The sequence below is a fragment of the Bombina bombina genome, chromosome 8 (genome assembly GCF_027579735.1).
Source record: "Bombina bombina isolate aBomBom1 chromosome 8, aBomBom1.pri, whole genome shotgun sequence".
In the NCBI taxonomy this organism is placed as follows: domain Eukaryota; kingdom Metazoa; phylum Chordata; class Amphibia; order Anura; family Bombinatoridae; genus Bombina; species Bombina bombina.
In genome coordinates this window covers 37,589,095-37,608,685 of record NC_069506.1, presented here as the reverse complement: position 1 = coordinate 37,608,685, position 19,591 = coordinate 37,589,095, and the positions used below count along the sequence as shown (strand labels likewise).

At 37.3% G+C, this 19,591-nt stretch overlaps 1 protein-coding gene across 2 annotated transcripts; it reads left to right on the top strand.

The window, feature by feature from the left end:
- Nucleotides 1-1,396: 1,396 nt before the first annotated feature.
- On the top strand, nt 1,397-17,705 carry CAMK2N1 (calcium/calmodulin dependent protein kinase II inhibitor 1). 2 transcript variants are annotated; one of them, XM_053690311.1, is made up of 3 exons: nt 1,397-1,433; nt 5,841-6,168; nt 15,248-17,705. In XM_053690311.1, the coding sequence occupies exons 2-3, from the start codon at nt 5,982-5,984 to the stop codon at nt 15,307-15,309; spliced, it is 249 nt and encodes an 82-aa protein (XP_053546286.1). In that variant the 5' UTR covers nt 1,397-1,433; nt 5,841-5,981; the 3' UTR covers nt 15,310-17,705. The 2 variants fall into 2 exon arrangements, with proteins under 2 accessions (XP_053546286.1, XP_053546285.1); XM_053690310.1 differs by lacking the exon at nt 1,397-1,433 and adding an exon at nt 1,631-1,758.
- The last annotated feature ends 1,886 nt before the right edge of the window (nt 17,706-19,591 follow it).

Below are 19,591 nucleotides of genomic sequence, written 5' to 3'. Positions count from 1 at the left end.
AATACACACACATACATATACACACACATACACACAAACACACACATACACACAAACACACACACAAACACACACACAAACACACATACACACACATACACACAAACACATATATACACACACATACACACACAAACACACACATACACACAAACACATAAATACACACAAACACACACATACACACAAACACAACACACACACATATACACACACAAACACACACATACACACAAACACATATATACACACACATACACACATACACACAAACACACATACACACACACATACACACACACCAAGTACATTTACATGCAGACCAACTACTTATACACATTCACACAAGTACACATGCACACTCCTCCACACAAACTAGTCTACATATACAAACACACACACTCACACTCATTCACACCAAATACATATACATTCACACACACCAACTAAATTTACATGCACACCAACTACTTATATGTATTCCCACACAAACACACACACTCCACACCAAATACATTTACATGCACACCAACTACTTATATGTATTCCCACACAAACACACACACTCCACACCAAATACATTTACATGCACACCAACTACGTATACATATTCACACACACACACAAAAACACACACAAACACAATGCTCCACACAAAATACATATACAAACATCAACTACATACACACACACCAAACAAAAAAAACAAACCAACTACATAAACATACCAACATCAAATACATTTACATGCAAACCAACTGCAAACACACACACCTACACACCAAATAAATAATACACACCAACTACACACAAACCAAATACATTTACATACACACCAACTACACACACACCTACAGACCAAATACATTTACATACACTCCCCAAATACACCCAGATTTATTTAACACACATACACACCATATATATATATATATATATATAATATATATATTACACACACACAGTATACATACTGTATATACACATAACACATATACATGGATGCATCATATATATGTCTAAACATACATTAAGTAAATCTCAAATACTCAACAAAAGCACATACAGCAAATATCTTTATTACTAAAAAAAACACACGTTACAAATAGAAACTGAAAACACAGGCACATCACATACAGACACCATGTGTCCTTCCCTTGCTCTTTGTCACCCTCTCACCTGTTCCTGCCCCTCTCTCCCTGTATTTTATTTCCCTCTCTCTGCCCTCCCTCCTGCACTCCCCCCCTCTCTCTCTCACACATCTCCCTCCCATCTCTCTCCCACACAAACACAACCTCTCTCACACACATACCTCATCCCTGTCACACATAAACACACACCTCCTCCTCTCCTCTCCCCTCCCCTTCTCTCTGCTCACTCTGTATTCTGCCTCTCTCCTGTCTGTGTGCAGCAGGTGTCTTTGTGGCCCTCAGGTATTTGCTTTATATCTCATCCCCCCCAGCTGATTAACCCATTCCCTCCTTCCATCCATTACCCCACTCCTCTATTTTACTGCAATGCCCTTTTTATTTCTTTTCATTCCTTGTTCTCTGCAAATATTTCCTTTTTTTTCTTCTCTTCATCCTTGCAGCCTCTTCTCTCCGTTATCTCCTTGCCCTCAGTCCGTCTCCTTCTCTGCCCTCTCATTTCTGTGCCACCTCCCTGCTGGTCTCTGGGAGCTGCTGCTGCCTCCTCCTTCCATTCTACAGGATCTCTACGTTCCCTGATCAGCTTCTCAAGCAAAGGTTTCCCTGCTCTGTAGGTTCCTGTTTGTCTCCTTATCTCACCTCTCACCCTTTGTCTCCTTATCCCCTCTCACCCTTTGTCTCCTTATCATCTCTCACCCTTTGTCTCCCGAGCTACATTTTATCTTTATGCCCGTCCCCCCATATTTTCTCCTTCTCTTGCTCCCCCACACTTTGTGGTCCCAGCAAATCACCCCCCTCTTTGTGCCTCCTGTACCCCTTCCCTTTGCTATTTATCTGTTGCACCCATCCCCCCTTTTTCTCCTGCACCACACCCCCTCTCTGTGCATCATCCTCTATCTGCACCTTATAAACCTATTTGTCAGTTTCTTATGCTCTCATCCCTTGCTTCTGATGGTCTCCATCACCCAGTCACATCCCTTAGACCCCTGCACCTCATCTCCCTCTCTGTTTGCCTCATAACATGTATCCTTTACTGTGTCTCATGCACCCCATAATATTTGTCCATTCCCTCCCCACTCCCCTCTCTGATCTCCCAGTATCCCATGTCCCTTGTGTTATTGCATTTTTATCTCATATCGTGTCTTCTCTGTCTTTAATTGGAAACCTGTCTTCATATCTCCTGCACCCCACTGCCTTCCTGTGGTTCCTATAACATAAATACTCTCCTATGCTGTGCCCCACCTCTGTATCTGCTGCATTCCATGCCCTTTTTGTAGGTCTATATCACCCCCATTCTCTTCTCTCTGCCTACTTTACTATATCCTTTTTGTCTCTTTTTTTTTTTACTTTTCTTGCACCTGTGGACTCTAGAAACTTCTATATTTATTTCATACTAACCTTGTGATAGGTCATTTTTTCTGCCTCATTTTGTAGCAGAAAAACTATTTGTCTGCCATATCCACCCTGTTGTCTTTCTTTTGTCTGTTTTTGTTAGTGCCTGTATAGCTACATCTGTGTGTGCATGTGCCCTTATCTCTACGCAGTTTTCTTTCCCTTGCATGTAACGTTACCACTATCTCTCTCTATTATGTTCATTCAAATCTCTAGTTAAACAGATCCCCGCTCTCTGCCTGCTCTTCTGTCAATACATACATCCTTAGCTTGTATATAGGGATTCCACCACTTGTCAGCTGTATCTTCTCTACCAGATTCCTCCTGTATTTTTATCTTAAAGATTATAAATTCCCTCTGCATTTTCATTAGTACCCTAATCTCATTCTCTCCATCCTTGATCCCTATCACATATCTGAGCAATTCCCTCTCCCTTTTGCCTCTTTTTCATCCTATTTCTAACAGGAACATTCCAGCCCCTTTTCTGTTTTTGCCAAAATCCCTTGTCTTTCCTTCTCCCACCAGGGACCCATTCCCTCTAATGAAATTCTGCCCAAAATACCCTCCTTCTGGTCAACAAAACACACCTTCTTGCTGCCATCTCTCTCTGTGACAACTGTCTCCATCCTCTACCTCACATTCCTCAAAAGCAATCTTGTTCTCCCTTTCTCTTGTCAGAGGCTTAATCTTTTTCCCTCTCCTGCTATAGACCTTTTTATGTCACCTCTCCTATTAGAGACACCTCTCCCTTATCTTTTTGTATCTCCATGAGAATTGTTTATCTGTTTCTTTGTGTAGAAGTAGCCTATTCACTGCTAGAACCATTCCCATTATTCCATCTCTTATCAGAAGCACAGCCCATTATTTCAGGGAGAGCTTCTAAATTCCGTGTCCCACCTGGCACAAGGGGTACTCTCCCCTATCTCATTGCAGACCCACCCTCTATTGCTAAAATGCAGATTTCTCCTGCTACAAACATCTTTTCCATTGCCCAAAGCATCTTCTCTTTTTAAATACCACCTTCTATAAACAGCATAGCTCCCTCACACTTACCAACAGCACCACCCTCCTCCCACCTAAAACACTTTGTTCTACTATATTGCATAACTGGTGACTTCTTTCATTTCCTCATATTAGTCATCCATAATATTCCTATTATCAAACTTTATTTTTCTTTTTTTCTCTTTGTTCTTTCCCTTTTCTTAACTTCTATGACCACTATTTCCCCCAGGAACGCTCTTTTTTTCTCAAGAAATAACTGATTATCTAGGTATTGCTCCTGTCAGTGTATACTGCTCTCTTCAACTCCCTAAGTTTCATCCCTTCCCAGAAAGGTAGTTTCCTCCACTCTCCTCTCCAGTAGATGTTTCACTGTTTTTCTCCCGAAACCTCCCTTTCAGTTCCCTTCTTAGTTTTGCAATATAAGTTTTGTCCTTGGTCTCTATCTGCCTCTGCTTATCTTATCCTTAGTCTCTACCTGTCTCTGTCTTACCTTGTCTTTAGTCTCTACCTGTCTCTGTCTTACCTTGTCTTTAGTCTCTACCTGTCTCTGTCTTACCTTGTCCTTAGTCTCTACCTGTCTCTGTCTTACCTTGTCTTTAGTCCTTACCTGTCTCTGCTTATCTTATCCTTAGTCTCTACCTGTCTCTGTCTTACCTTGTCCTAAGTCTCTACCTGTCTCTTTCTAACCTTGTCCTTAGTCTCTACCTGTCTCTGTCTTACCTTGTCTTTAGTCTTTACCTGTCTCTGTCTTACCTTGTCCTTAGTCTCTACCTGTTTCTGTCTTACCTTGTCCTTAGTCTCTACCTGTCTCTGTCTTACCTTGTCTTTAGTCTATACCTGTCTCTCTTACTTTCTCTTTAGTCTCTACCTGTCTCTGTCTTACCTTGTATTTAGTCTCTACCTGTCTCTGTCTCACCTTTTCCTTAGTTGCTTCCCTTCTCTGTCTCACTTTGTCTTTAGTCTCTACCTGTCTCACCTTGTCTTTAGTCTCTACCTGTCTCTGTCTTACCTTGTATTTAGTCTCTACCTGTATCTGTCTCACCTTGTCCTTAGTTTCTACCTGTCTTTGTCTCACCTTGTCTTTAGTTTCTACCTGTCTCGGTCTCACCTTGTCTTTAGTTTCTACCTGTCTCGGTCTCACCTTGTCTTAAGTCTCTACCTGTCTCTGTCTTATATTGTCTTTAGTCTCTACCTGTCTCTGTCTTACCTTGTCCTTAGCCTCTACCTGTCTCTGTCTTTCCTTGTCTTTAGTCTCTAGTCTGTCTCTGTCTCACCTTGTCCTTAGTCTCTACCTGTCTCTGTCTTACCTTGTCCCTAGTCTCTTCCTGTCTCTGTCTTACCTTGTCTTTAGTCTCTACCTGTCTCTGTCTTACCTTGTTCTTAGTCTCTTCCTGTCTCTGTCTCACCTTGTCTTTAGTCTCTACCTGTCTCTGTCTCACCTTGTCCTTAGTCTCTACCTGTCTCTGTCTCACCTTGTCCTTAGTCTCTAACTGTCTCTGTCTCACCTTGTCCTTGGCCTTTACCTGTCTCTGTCTCACATTGTCCTTGGTCTCTAGCTGTCTTTGTCTTATCTTGTTATTAGTCTGTACCTGTCTCTGTCTCACCTTTTTCTTGGTCTCTACCTGTCTCTGTCTGACATTGTTCTTGGCCTCTACCTGTCTCTATCGCCCCTTGTCCTTGGTCTCTTCCTGTCTCTATCTCACCTTTTTCTTGGTCTCTACCTGTCTTTTTTTCATCTTGTTCTTGGTCTCTACCTGTCTCTGTCTCACCTTTTTCTTGGTCTCTACCTGTCTCTGTCTCACATTGTTCTTGGTCTCTACCAGTCTCCACTTCTCTGCTCCTTTAACCCCACATTATTGTTCCTTTTTTAGGTAGACTTTTTTAACCTCTAATATCACCCTCACTTCACAAATGAATGTGCTTCCTACTGCTTTCTACCACTGAACCTACATTCTTATTACATTTTACAGATCTGTTTTTCTTTCCTCTTAGGGTCTTTTTTCTTCAGCATAAACCCTTCTCATTCTCAACCCTCTAGTTTCTCTTTTACTACCCTTCAGGCCTCGTCTTCATGTAGTCTTATTCCAAATGTCTAACCTCACCCCAGCCACAAGTTTCTCTTATTCTCTCTTACCCACATTTTTATCATTTCCCTGTTTTACCAACAATGAGGTCTCTCGCTGATTTTAGTCTTGTTCTCTTTCAGCTGTTATTTTGTCCCTCAACGTAATCCTTTTTAATTGATTTCACCTCTTATTGACCATTTCTCATTTTCTTTCTACCTTCTTCAACCCACAGGTCTCTCCCCCGCCCCGCTCCCCAGCTGGAGGATGTGATCCGGTGTCTCCGCCCGCCTGCGGTGTGTGAGCAGCGTCCCTCCGGAGTGGGCTGTGCTCGGTGTCCTCACGTGTCTTTGTCCGGGGGTTCCCAGTGTCCACCATGTCCGAGGTGCTGCCATTCAGTGAGGCTGAGCAGCGGGGGCATTATGCAGACGGAGGGGGAGATATCTCAGGACAGATCCCACTCACCTGCCGCCTCCAGGACACCGGGAACTTCTACGGAAGCTCGGGGCAGGGGGGCGGCAAGAGACCTCCTAAACTCGGGCAGATTGGACGTAGCAAGAGAGGTGAGACCCCTCCCATAAATGCATTTTCACAAAGTTTATTGGTCTTGATTTGGGGATAATAATCATAGATCATGTATCCTATATATAACCACATACACATTTGGGTTTCTATATTACTTATGTATAAAGACCTGCTTTTGATGTTAATAATTGTATACCATGGGATGCAAATATCTCTACACAATATACACCTCAAAAGAGATGATAATCAAAGATCTAGAGTCTTATAAATAGCCTACTCAATCATATCTTAAAGGAATAATAAACCCAAATTTATTCTTTCATGATTCAGATAGAGCAGCAATTTTACACAACCTTTCTAATTTACTCCTATTATCAATTTTTCTTCGTTCTCTTTGTATCTTTATTTGAAAAAGCAAAATTGTAAGCTTAAGAGCCGGCCCATTTTTGGTTCAGAACCTGGGTGGCACTTTGCTGATTGATGGATAATGTAGCCACCAATCAGCAAGCGCTACCTCCGGCTCCTAATTGTACAGTTCTGCTTTTTTAAATAAAGATAACAAGATAACGAATAAAAATTGATAATAGGAGTATATTCGAAAGTTGCGTAAATTGCATACTCTATCAGAATCATGAAAGAAAAATAATGTGGGTTTAGCATCCTTTAAAAATCACAAACATTCATACAAACATCCAATGCTTATTAAGCCTACACCTGGTATCCAGAATATATCTGTTCCCCTCCACCCCAAAAAATTACATTCAATTTAATAGTCATAGAGCTGATGTCCTGTATTTATCCCCCCCCCCCCCCCACTAAAAAAGACGTAAGTTAATAATTATATTATTATTTTGGTGTTATGGACAGAATCAAAACAATACAAATGCATTACTGCTTTTGTAACAGTGGAAACAGCCTTAAAACTAATTTGGAAGTGAATAGCTTACAGCTATGTTCAGGAGTATTAAAATCACAATATCACAAGTGATCTTTACGTGACAATGTATCAATTCTCAGCTATAATTACCATTACTGTAATGTGTGGTGTTTAAAAAATGCTAGGCTTAAGGATTTTTTTTATTATTATTTTTTTTACAATGCATTTTGTATTTTACTGTACAGGAAGTGATATTTTCATTTAACCATAAAGTTTCAAGCACGCAATTAATTCATGTATCAGATGTGGGATGCGTGTACTATGGGAGTCTTGAAATAGGATTAAAGGGATAGTCTAGTCAAAATTAAACTTTCATGATTTAAGTAACTTTCTAATGTACTCCCATCAATTTTTCTTCGTTCTCCTAGTATCTTTATTTTAATGTAAGCTTAGGAGCCGGCCAATTTTTGGTTCAGAACCTGGGTAGCGCCTGCTGATTGGTGTGTAATTGTAGCCACCAATCAGCAAGCACTATCCAGGTGCTTAACCAAAAATGATCTGGCTCCTAAGCGTACATTCTTGCCCTTTGAAATAAAGATAACAAGAGAATGAAGAAAAATTGATAATGGTAGATTAGAAAGTTGCCTAAAATTGCATGCTCTATCTGAATCATGAAAGTTTAACTTAGACTAGGACTATCCCTTTAACAAATTATTATACATTTAATAAGAGGAATCATTTTAATAGATGTATATTGGGAAAGGGCTTACAAAAATGAGTGCCACTTAAAGCTATGATATATCTCATGTTTTGAACAAAATATCTGTTCATTTTGAAAAAAAAAATGCTTTCATTATTTTCATATGAAATAGTATAAGAGCTTGGAATGTGAATGCATTTTCCCTTTTAACAATGTGCTGGCGATGGCGTCAAGTAACGTCATGTCCATAGGCCTAATATTTACATTCCGCATAACTAAGGTCAGTCTTAAATTAACTTGTGATACTTTGGGTATACAACTGTAATTGGGAATAAGTGCTACATTTAAATATGTTAATAGGAAGCGCAGTGTTTGCTATCAGACTTTTGCAGAGTAATTGTATCTGAAATGGTTGTTTATGTTACACAAGTCCAAAAGACAGCAGTACTCACCACTTCCGAAGTATAAGATATTTCTGAATTTATAGAGACACCAAGGTGCACAAATGGAACAACGTTTCGGAGCTCAGTCCTTAATCATGTCAGTACACATAATGAAAATACAATGTTCTTAAATAGGGGTAGGTATTAAAGCCACACCCCCATTTTCACAACACACCTGTGTAGTAATATATTGAGGCTAAATACTAATATTCATTAAAGAGAACCCATCCAGCTGATACATGTAACACATACAAAATAGAAATATTACAAATACTACCCTCTCTAAGCAATATACAACATCTACTACCTATACACAAATCCAATAAAATCAACATTGAATACAAAATTGTTGATTTTATTGGATTTGTGTATAGGTAGTAGATGTATACTGCTTAGAGAGGGTAGTATTTGTATATTTCTATTTTGTATGTGTTACATGTATAAGCTGGATGGGTTCTCTTTAATGAATACTAGTATTTAGCCTCAATATATTACTACACAGGTGTGTTGTGAAAATGGAGGTGTGGCTTTGATACCTACCCCTTTTTAAGAACATTGTATTTTTATTATGTGTACTGACATGATAAAGGACTGAGGTCCAAAACGTTGTTCTATTTGTGCACCTTGGTGTCTCAATAAATTCTGCATTATCTTATACTTTGGAAGTGGTGAGTGCTGTTGTCTTTTGGACTTGTGTATTAGTATTTATGACTTGGTGTGGAGCCCCTAACAGAGTTGCTCCTTTTTTGCCTGGTTGTGCTGTTCCTATCTTGACTGTGATGGTTGTTTATGTTATCAGACGTTTGCAGAATAATTGTAACAGAAGAGCGATAGTTGCAATAATGAGTAACAGGCAACATTATTGCTGACGTACATGTATTGATGTCACCTTTCACTGGCAAAAATATCGTCCATGTTAATTAGTATAAATTAGCATCAATAATTATACGTATTAAGTCAGAAACTGAAGCTGCTAGGAAAGATTTTAAATGGTTATATGTTTTAAAATTAGATGCCAACACATTACAAGGATATTTATTTTATATTTATCCCTTATTCTCTACAGTAAAATACCAGCTGGTTGACAGCCCTATATACATGTTGGCAGCATTATGTTGCCCTGACCAGTGTTTCTAAAAAGAGACATAAAACACTTAGGCCAAGATTACGAGTGGAGCGCAAAATTTCAGTGCCGTTTGTTTTCGAACACCCCTCACTTTAACCCGTTATAACAGCTTTGTGCAGTTATTTTTTTTTTAAAAATAAAGTTGCTCATACGTATTTTTTATTTTATAATAGGAACTGTAGACTTTATTGTGGGGCAATTGGGGGACATATTTTTAATTAACCAGAGGTCTGACCTCTGGTTAATTGCGTTTAGCGCAAAGTGCTCCCGCAAACTCGTGGCAGTATAAACCAGCCACTTGTAATGTCTGGTTATTTAACGTTGTGCCCATAAACAGGCAAATGTGTCTATTAACAGGCACAAGTAAAAATAGCGATTGTTATCTAGCCCTATATAGTTATCCTGCTTCCCTATAATATGATGTTAAAATTTAGCTTTCACTGCATTCCAGTGCTAACCTGTTTGCATATGTGGCGCAACTCTCTTTCATTTGCCTGTAGTGTAACCTGGGTTCCAAAATGGTGGCACCCTCTGATTAGAGGGATGTGCACAGAATGATTTTAGAGCTAGATAACAAGTGGAGTGCTATTTTAAACGTGCTCCCGTAAATGGGGTAAATTGCGCATTTACGGGCGCACATTAAATAAGCAGCCATTACAAGTGGCTGGTTAATGCCTTTAGCAGGAACACTTTGTGCTAAGTGCAATCAACCAGAGTGTAGACCCTCTGGTTAATTAAAAAATGTTCATCAACTGCCCCCAAAATAAAGTGTACAGATCCTATTATAAAATAAAAATATGAGCATCTTTATTTTGTTTATAAATAACTGCACAAAACAGTCTCATGGTATGAGAACCAGGCTCCCATTGGAGCCTATGAAAGCACGCTCTCATCAGCGCAAAGCTTCCAGGCAATGCGAGCGCGGGGTCATGTTCGCATTGCGCCTAACTTGTAATACCAGCGCACATTTGCGGTGAGCTGTTATTAATGAGTGGAGCACAAATATCACGCTTGTGAAAGTGCAATTTTGCGCTCTGCTCGTAAACTAGGCCTTACTGTTTAGGGTCCCTTTAAGTGGTTAACCTAACCCTAATCTTTACCCCCAACTGGTGATATAGTTACAAAATATCACTGCAGTAAATTGTATTCACTGTGGAAGTGGTATTTTTGACCCAATGACCTCAAAAGTATTTCTTGAAGCTGTTTGTTTGTACGAGCATCACAGAAAATATAGATCAACATCAATTTATAATTCAATATTTAGTAAAAAAAATAAATTAAAAAAAATTATAAAACACATTGGACAATTTTTGTTTTTGAACATTTGTTTTATTAAAGGGACATGAAACCCAACATTTTTCTTTTATGATTCAGATGGAGAATACAATTTTGAACAACATTCCAATTTTTTTCTATTATTTAATTGGCTTCATTCTTCAGATATCCTTTGTTGAATAAGTAGCAATGCACATGGGTGAGCCAGTCACATGAGGCATCTATGTGCAGCCACCAATCAGCAGCTTCTGAGCTTAGATATGCTTTTCAACAAAGGATTTCAAGAGAATGAAGCAAATTTGATAATAGAAGTACATTGGAAAGTTGTTTTAAAAATGTTATTGTATGTAAACTTTTAAAGAAAAAAAAATGCATTTCATGTCCCTTTAAATGACAAAAGGCTGCTAGCTCCCATTAGTTAAAGGGACAGTCTACCATAGAATTGTTATTGTTTTAAAAGATAGAATTACCCATTCCCCGGTTTTGCATAACCAACACAGTTATATTAATATACTTTTTACCTATGATTACCTTGTATCTAGGAACCTTCTTCCAGCCCCCTGATCACATGACTGTGACTGTTTATTATCTATTGTCTTAAATTTAGCATTGTTTTGTGCTAGATCTTAAATAACCCCCTGTGCCTGAACACAGTGTTATCTATATGGCCCACGATTACTTTCTGTCTCTTTGTGTTGAAAAGAGATTTATAAAGCATGTGATAAGAGGCAGCCCTCAAAGGCTTAGAAATTAGCATATGAGCCTACCTATGTTTAGTTTTAAACTAAGAATACCAAGAGAAAAAAGCAAATTTGATGATAAAAGTAAATTGGAAAGTTGATTAAAATTTAAAGTCCTATCTGAATAATGAAAGTTTAATTTATACTAGACTGTCCCTTTAAAAGGACACTGAACCCAAATTTTTCCTTTTGTGATTCAGATAGAGTATGCAATTTTAAGCAACTTTCTAATTGACTCCTATTAAATTGTCTTCATTCTCTTGGTATCTTTATTTGAAATGCAAGAATGTAAGTTTAGATGCCGGCCCATTTATGGTGAACACACTGGGTTGTTCTTGCTGATTGGTGGATAAATTCATCCACCAATAAAAAAGTGCTGTCCAGAAGTCTGAACCAAAAAATAGCTTAGATGCTTTCTTTTTCAAATAAAGATAGCAAAGAGAACGAAGAAAAAATGATAATAGGAGTAAATTAGAAAGTTGCTTAAAATGTCATTCTCTATCTGAATCACGAAAGAAAAAATTTGGGTTTAGTGTCCCTTTTACAGCTCCTTAGACTACCTAGGTATGCTTTTCAACAAAATATACAAAGAGTACATAGCAAATTTGATAATAAAAGTAAATTGGAAAGTTGTTTAAAAATGCATGCACTATCTGAATCATGAATGGTTAATTTTGACTTTACTGTCTTTTTAATAATTATTTATATCTCAAGTAATTCGTACAGAACTGTTCAAAGGAGAGCTTCTCACTCCCCCTACCAAGGCCACAATTCTGATCCGCCACAGAGCATAACAAATAGAAAGAAACCTTGAAAATTAATGGAGGAATAAGCTTCCTTCTCAATTCCATGAGCACCCAGGGAATACAGATAGACTGTGTAATGCCAGGATCCTTATTTCCTGAACAATACCCGGATACATCAGCATAAGGTAGAAGGATGTGCAAATAATTTGATAATTCCCTAAAAAGAAGTGGACTATATTTACATTTAAAAATGCTTTCAGTTAGGAACTTAAAGGGACATTTTATTATTATCGGTTATTTGTAGAGCGCCAACAGATTCCGCAGCGCTAGGACATAATACTCATATGCTAAATCACTTGAAACTGATGCAGTATAACTGTAAAAAGCTGACAGGAAAATATCACCTGAGCATCTCTATGTAAAAAAGGAAGATATTTTACCTCACAATTTCCTCAGCTCAGCAGAGTAAGTTCTGTGTAAAAGGTTATACTCAGCTGCTGCCCAGCTGCAGGTAAAAAAAAATAAAAAATGAAGAAATGAACAGCAGCCAATCAGCACCAACAGTGCTGAGGTCATGAACTCTTTTACTGTTAACTCATGAGATTTCACTTAACTCTCATGAGATTTCATAGTAAACTTCCTTAAACTGACTAGGGAAATAACATGAGTGTGCACAAAAGCTCACTCCCTTAGCTGTCCCAGGACAGACATACTGATTTGTTGCTTAGAAGTCCTTTACAATGGGAGGTGACTACTTAGGAACTTTTGAGGTAAAATATCTTTCTTTTTTACATAGAGATGTTCAGGGGATATTTTCTAGTCAGCTTTTTACAGCTATGCTGCATCACTTTCAAGTGTTTCAACATTTGGGTATCATGGTCCTTTAAAGGAGTTGTACATTACTCAGTCTATCTGTAGTCCCGTGGGTCCTGCTTAAATTGGGAAGAAAGCTTGTTCCTCTATTCATTTTAAAGGTTTCTCTTTATTTACCCTGCTCTATTCTGCAGCAGAATTTTAGCCTTGGTAAAGATAGCCAGCAGCTTTTCCTTTAAAATGAAAAGAATAAGAATAACTTGAAATTGTAATAATTATTAATAAAAATGGATTTAAAGGGACTTTCATGATCCAGATAGGGCATGCAATTTTAAGCTACTTTCCAAATTACTTATATCATCAAATTTGCTTTGTTCTCTTGGTATTCTTTATGGAAAGCTAAACCTACTTAGGCTCCTATGCTCATTTCTAAGATGTTAAACTGCCTCTTATTTCAGAGAATTTTCACAGTTTTTGACAATTAGATACTGCAAGTTCATGAGTGTCATATAGATAACATTGTGCTCACTCCCGTGCAGTTATTTATGAATCAGCACTGATTGGCTAAAATGCATGTCTGTCAAAAGGACTGAGATAAAGGGGCAGTCTGCAGAGGTTAGAAACAAGTTAATCACAGAGGAAAAAAGTGTATTAATATAACAGTTTAGGTTATGCAAAACAGGGGAATGGGTAATAAAGGATTTACCTATCTTTTTAAGTAGACTGTCCCTTTATGTGTTTGTTGTGTATCATAATACACTTTTCATCTTTCCCTCTAAACACCTTGGAATCATTATCCCTAGGAGGAAAAGAGTTAATGATACAAAATTAAAATGAAGCTATTTAAAAAACAGTGTGAATAAAAAAAAATCACACTCTGTGTACAGCTGCGAAACGCGTAGGTATAGTATATATTTGTGTTACTATATTGGATTATGAACTTTAAGGTGGCAACATAGCACTTTTTTAGAATTAAAGGAATAGCAAAGTCAAATTAAACTTTCATTGTTCCTAAAAAGGGACTATCTTGCAAATGTACGGCTGCTTACACTTTTATAGAAGGGGGGAGTACCACAGTAATGTTTGTACATAGCACCTCCTCATCAAATGACATATTTTATCCAACAGAAATTATTCACTGAAGTTTGAGGTGGCATTTTATAATAAAAATTACATTCTCTAATCTAATCAGCACCACTAGTTCCACATCTGAGTCATGTGACTATCGCTGCAGATTGGATCAGCAGCATTTTCTGTGCAGGACTAGCAGTGCCGAGCAGTATTTCTACTGTGTGTTTAAGCCATTTGAAGGGGTAAAACACACAGTACTGTAGGGTTGATAGCCTTTAAATGACATGCTCTAATTAATGCAGGGGTCGACAAATCTGTTTAAAATTTAGGAGCCAGTAAAAATATTAAGGAACCAGACCTACTCTTAAGAGCTAGGCAGTGGTATTTGAATATAGATATATGGAGAATAACCCAAACAGTTAGGAGCCATGGGTAAAATACCAGGAACCAGTGGTTTGTCGAGCTTTGCTCTAATGGATTAAAACATATTTTTTTTACTTTAGTGGCCTTTAACTCTCAGAAATCAGAGTGCACACTGCAGACTTCTCAAGCCTAACCCTGCTACATATCTGTCCTTAATAGACCTCAGCAGAGATGATCAGATAAACTGTAAAACAAATCTCTTTTTTGCTAACATAGTAATAGTGGATAGCCTTGTTTCCTCTAGTAACAACTCTGGATTGGAGTTTGACTACTGCAAAAACAACTGCATCTTGCAAGATGTTAATTTGTATTTAAAATGTTTACACATGGCTGATATGGTATTCTATAGCAAGACAAGGTGATTAATGTCCCTTTAAAAGAACATGGAAGCCAAAATTAAACTTTTATGATTCAGACAGAGACAGAACATTTAAAAAAAAAATCTCTCTAGTTAACATAAGTTTAAACTTCACTTTTTTCGTGAGAGCATACTTAGGTAAACTGAGGAGTGTAGATGTGTCTTGAGCACTATATGGTAAGCAGTAGTATTTGCAAAAACATTTTTTATTCATATAGTCCCAAAGTTATGTGCACGCACCTAAGTCTACGTCAGTATGCTCTTAGAGCAAGCAGGTAAGTTTAACAAAGGATTTCAAGATAAGGGGTTAATGTCAAAAATAAGTAAATTGGATTTATTTTTTAATTATTTGCTCACACTGAATCAGGAAGGTTTAATTTTGGATTCTATGTCCCTTTAATTAATCAGATCCATAAGGTAAAACGCGGATCGGATAGTTCACCATAGGGTTCTTTGACAGTTTGTGAGTTTAGGATAGTAGAAAAATGAAACCTTGAGTTCTTCATCTGTGTCACTGTTTCACCCGTGTTTTTCCTTGTTTGCAGTAGTTATTGAAGATGAGCGGATCGATGCTGTGCTTTCTGAGAAATCACCTCCTGAAGCTTAAAATCTTCCAGGGCCTGTTCATTACAATGAAAAAAATCAATTACTTGGATCCAACACGCCAATAATCAGTTCTATGACAATAGTCACTTCACATGCGTTTGGCAGAGGACCTGAAAAATAAAATCATCAGAAAAAAATAAAAAAATAAAAACAAATAGGTGTTAAGAAAAAGTAAAAAAGAAAGAAAGAAATTCAAGAAAGAAATATGGACACAAGGCACAGAATGAAACCAAATCTGGGATTTCAAAGCTGCAGACTATATATTGACAACATTCTATGGCAAGGGTTTTTCAGGAGCGCCATTTATTTATTTGGGGTGAAATTCTAAGGTGGATTTTGAAGAGAAATGGGGTATGTGATGCGATTCTTGAGCTTTGAGGGATAGCTCTGTATATTGGACTAAAAGAATCATCTAAAGATATGTGAGCAAAATAACCAGCAAAATAAGCAGTGTATGGCTTCCCTAGGAGTTTTTTTGGCAAGATAAGCAAGATGGGGGTGGGGTTATTTTTAAAGCAGCTTTTTGACTCTGCTTATAAATAAGCCACTGGAAAGTGACCCCTATCCTAGCAGCCTTGTGGGCCATGCAGTACATGACGTAGCAAAAATCTTCATTAACAGAGCACCACTCCAGCGTGGCTTTGAAACATACAACACAAAAGGAACCATATTGTTTCTAATGCTACAAAAGCCAACACTGTTTATAATGGGAGCCCGATTATGCTGCATGGCATTGGGGTATTGATTATTTTTATGTTTGTTTTTTTAAGACATTATTCACCAGTACACATTATGCATACTGGCAAGAAAGAAAGAAAAAATCATGCTAATTGGTCAATGTTGCTGTCAAAATAGGCACAGAACATTAAAAAAAAAATACTGTAAAAATGCAGCTCATATAAGATATTACACGATGGGAATGTAACTCCTGGGCTCACTGGTATTAACCCCTTGATTACCAGAGAGGGCATGGTATTTGATTGTTATGCAGAGGTTTAACCCTGTCTCTGGCACTCTAATATTTCAAGAGTTAATCAGATGATAAAGATTTTTAGAGGATTGTGGACAAATGATTTTATATGCTTTTCTAAAGGGTTGTCATTAACCCCTAAGATTTTTTTTATATGTGCAAAAAGATTCACTAGTCTGCAGCCCTCTTTAGTAGTCAAGGGGTTAAAGTGGATTAACCTTAAGAGTTTGCAATGCATTTGAGTACTTTTTAAGTACTGAGAATCTGTTTGAGATAAGAAAATCTACAGATTTTAAGAAATATAATACACAATATTCTGTTCAAGTCATGTGTAATAATTCTTGTCATTAAAATAGGAGGTAGCTCCTAATTCTCACCTTTTAAAAGAAAAAAAGAAAAAAAATCTATTAGTTTCTTAAGCCAAACAGCCAGAATATTTCTAGGAATATATGTGTCATCACAGCTTTTAATTAAACAGGCTTATGGATCTAAGGAATGAGCAATTATAGGCCCTCCAGATGTTATGAACTGCATCTCCCATAATGCTCTTTCAGCCATAATGCTGCCAAAGCATCACGGGAGATGTAGTCCATAACATCTGGAGGTACGATAATTGCCCACCCCAAATATGGAAAGTCTGGTACATTTATTGGCTCATTTAATTGGCAAACTTTTAAGGCTAATTAGAATTGATCATGGAAAGTCCTTAAAGGGATATTAAACAGTATGAGATTGTAATATAAAATAATTTATTATGTGTATTTAAAAAAACTTTGCAGTGTACTTTCATTATTTATTTTGTCCTGTTTTCTTGTAAATTAAGTCTGAAAATTATTATTTTTCTAAATTCCACAGAGGTTTTATAGAATAATGTGTGCTGCCATGTTTGAACTTGTTTTCGCCTTTTCTATCTCTCCTGCTGAGGACAACTATTGACAGATATAAAACAGGCAATGAAAGACACTGTTCAAACAAGGCTGCGTGGAACATAAGATTGTTAAAGTAATAATCTAACAGGGGTTCCACGCAGTCTTGTTTGCAAGTCTTTTTCATTGTTTGTTTTATATTTGTCCCTGTTTATCCTCAGCAGGAGAGATAGATTAGGGCAAAACTTAAATTTAAACATGGTTGCATCTATTACGTTATAAAAAACAAAACATTTACACTTATATCGTCAATATTTAAAAATATATATATATATAATTGCAAAAAATAAATTTGCATATTATTTATAATGCTAACTTTTGCTTTGAATACATCATTATGTTTAGCATCTATTTACTGTTTAATATCCTTTTAAGTATATACATTTCAAAATGCATCCTTCATCTGAGGCTTAAAGGGATACTAAACCCAAATGTTTCTTTAATGCTTCAGATAGAGCAGGCAATTTTAAGCAACTTTCTAATTTATTCCTATTAGCACATTTTCTTCGTTCTATTTTTATTTAAAAAGCAGGAATGTAAAGCTTAGGAGCCGTCCCATTTTTGGTTCAGAACCTGGGTTATGCTTGCTTATTGGTCGCTAAATGTAGCCACCAACAAGCAAACGCTATCCAGGGTGAACCTAAAATGGACTGGCTTCTAAGCTTTAAATTCCTGCTTTTTAAATAAATATTCCAAAAGAACAAAGAAAAATTGATAATAGGAGTAAATTAGAAAGTTGCTTAAAATCGCTTGCTCTATCTGAATCATGAAAGAAAAAAAATTGGTTTAAGTGTCCCTTTAATAAAAATTCTATATATGATTTTCAAATTATGAAAGAATGTGTGAAAATAGTCATTATCACTATGCTGTGCAGCATTTACGCAGTGGGATGTAATATATATATATAAAACCCTTTTATTGCTGGTTTGTAGCGCATTCCAGCACTATCTGTTTCAGCAGTGAAAGGATCATAACTTAACACCAGTTTTGTTTGAGAACTGCTGTTTTACGTATCTGAATTCCTGGCTGAGAACCAGAGTTTGCAAGCTACATTTTGTTCTTGTCACTCTGATCTCAATATTGTTTACATGATTTAATCTTGCAAAAAATATAGATATATATAAATAAATATATATGAATAACTGTGCACCTTTTGCATGCGAAAATCGTTTTGACATGTAACATTCTCGGACAAATAGAAATATTTTTAGTCGTGCAATACAAGCGTGTACATGGACAAAAATGTTGTTTTCTAAAGGAATTTAAAGGAGAGAATTATGATTTGTATTTTTTTACAAAAAGAAGTGTATTACGACTTTCGTTTAAATTTCTGTGGCAGAGACTGTGTTTGTTTTTAATTTTTTTGTATATCCTTTAACCTGATTTTTGGCATAAGCACTGACAATGCCTCTTGTAAGGAATGGGTCATTTAACCATTTAATTCCAGCTGGGATTGCAAAACAACTCTGGCTGATAAAAAGTTAAACGATTCATTGTTGTTATCATCATTTAAAACCATAAGCCTATTGGAAGCCTCTTTATTCTCTCTTTGCCCCTTCTGCTCTAAATAGTTCTCAAGATAAATGCTCTTTTTTGTTTAGAAACCATCTCTTTCCCATCTCTTTATCCTTCCCCATCTCTCTCTGAGCCCAATCATAAAAAACTCGCCAGCACAGGGAAAGATCACGCAAAATTCTTTCTTTCTTTCTTTCTTTCTTTCTTTCTCTCTCTCTCTCTCTCATCTCTTCTTCTCTCACTCTCTATAATCTTTCTCTCACTCTCTATAATCTTTCTCTCACTCTCTCATCTCTCACTCTCTCTCATCTCTCCATCTCTCTCTCATCTCTCCATCTCTCTCTCTCTCTCTCTCTCTCTCATCTCTCCTTCTCTCTCTCACTCTCTCTCTCATCTCTCTCTCTTTCTCTCATCTCTGTTTCTTTCACCACTCTCTCTCATCTCTCTTTCTCTCTCTCTCTCTCTCTTATTTCTCTCTCATCTCTCCTCTCACTCTCTATAATCTCTCTGTCTCTCACTCTCTCTCGTCTCTCTCTCTCCTCTCTCTCTCTCTTTCATAGCTCCTTCTCTCACTCTCTCTCATCTCTGTTTCTCTCACCACTCTCTCTCTCGCTCACTCTCATCTCTTTCTCATTCTCTCATCTATCTCTCATCTATCTATCTCTTTCTCTCTCTCATCTCTCTCTTACACCTCTCTTTCCTTCTCTATCAGTTTCATCTCTCTCTTTTACATGTCTCCATCTTGTGTCTCATTTCTCTCTCTCTTTCTTATTTCTCTCTCATCTTTCCTTCTCTCACTCTCTATAATCTCTCTGTCTCTCACTCTCTCTTATCTCTCCTCTCACTCACTCTCTTGTCTCTCTCCTCTCTTT

Coding starts and splice junctions, on each gene's coding strand:
- CAMK2N1 (XM_053690311.1), top strand. CDS start 5,982: ATGTCCGAGGTGCTGCCATTCAGTGAGGCTGAGCAGCGGGGGCATTAT. Junction 6,169..15,247: donor GATTGGACGTAGCAAGAGAG/GTGAGACCCCTC, acceptor CCTTGTTTGCAG/TAGTTATTGAAGATGAGCGG.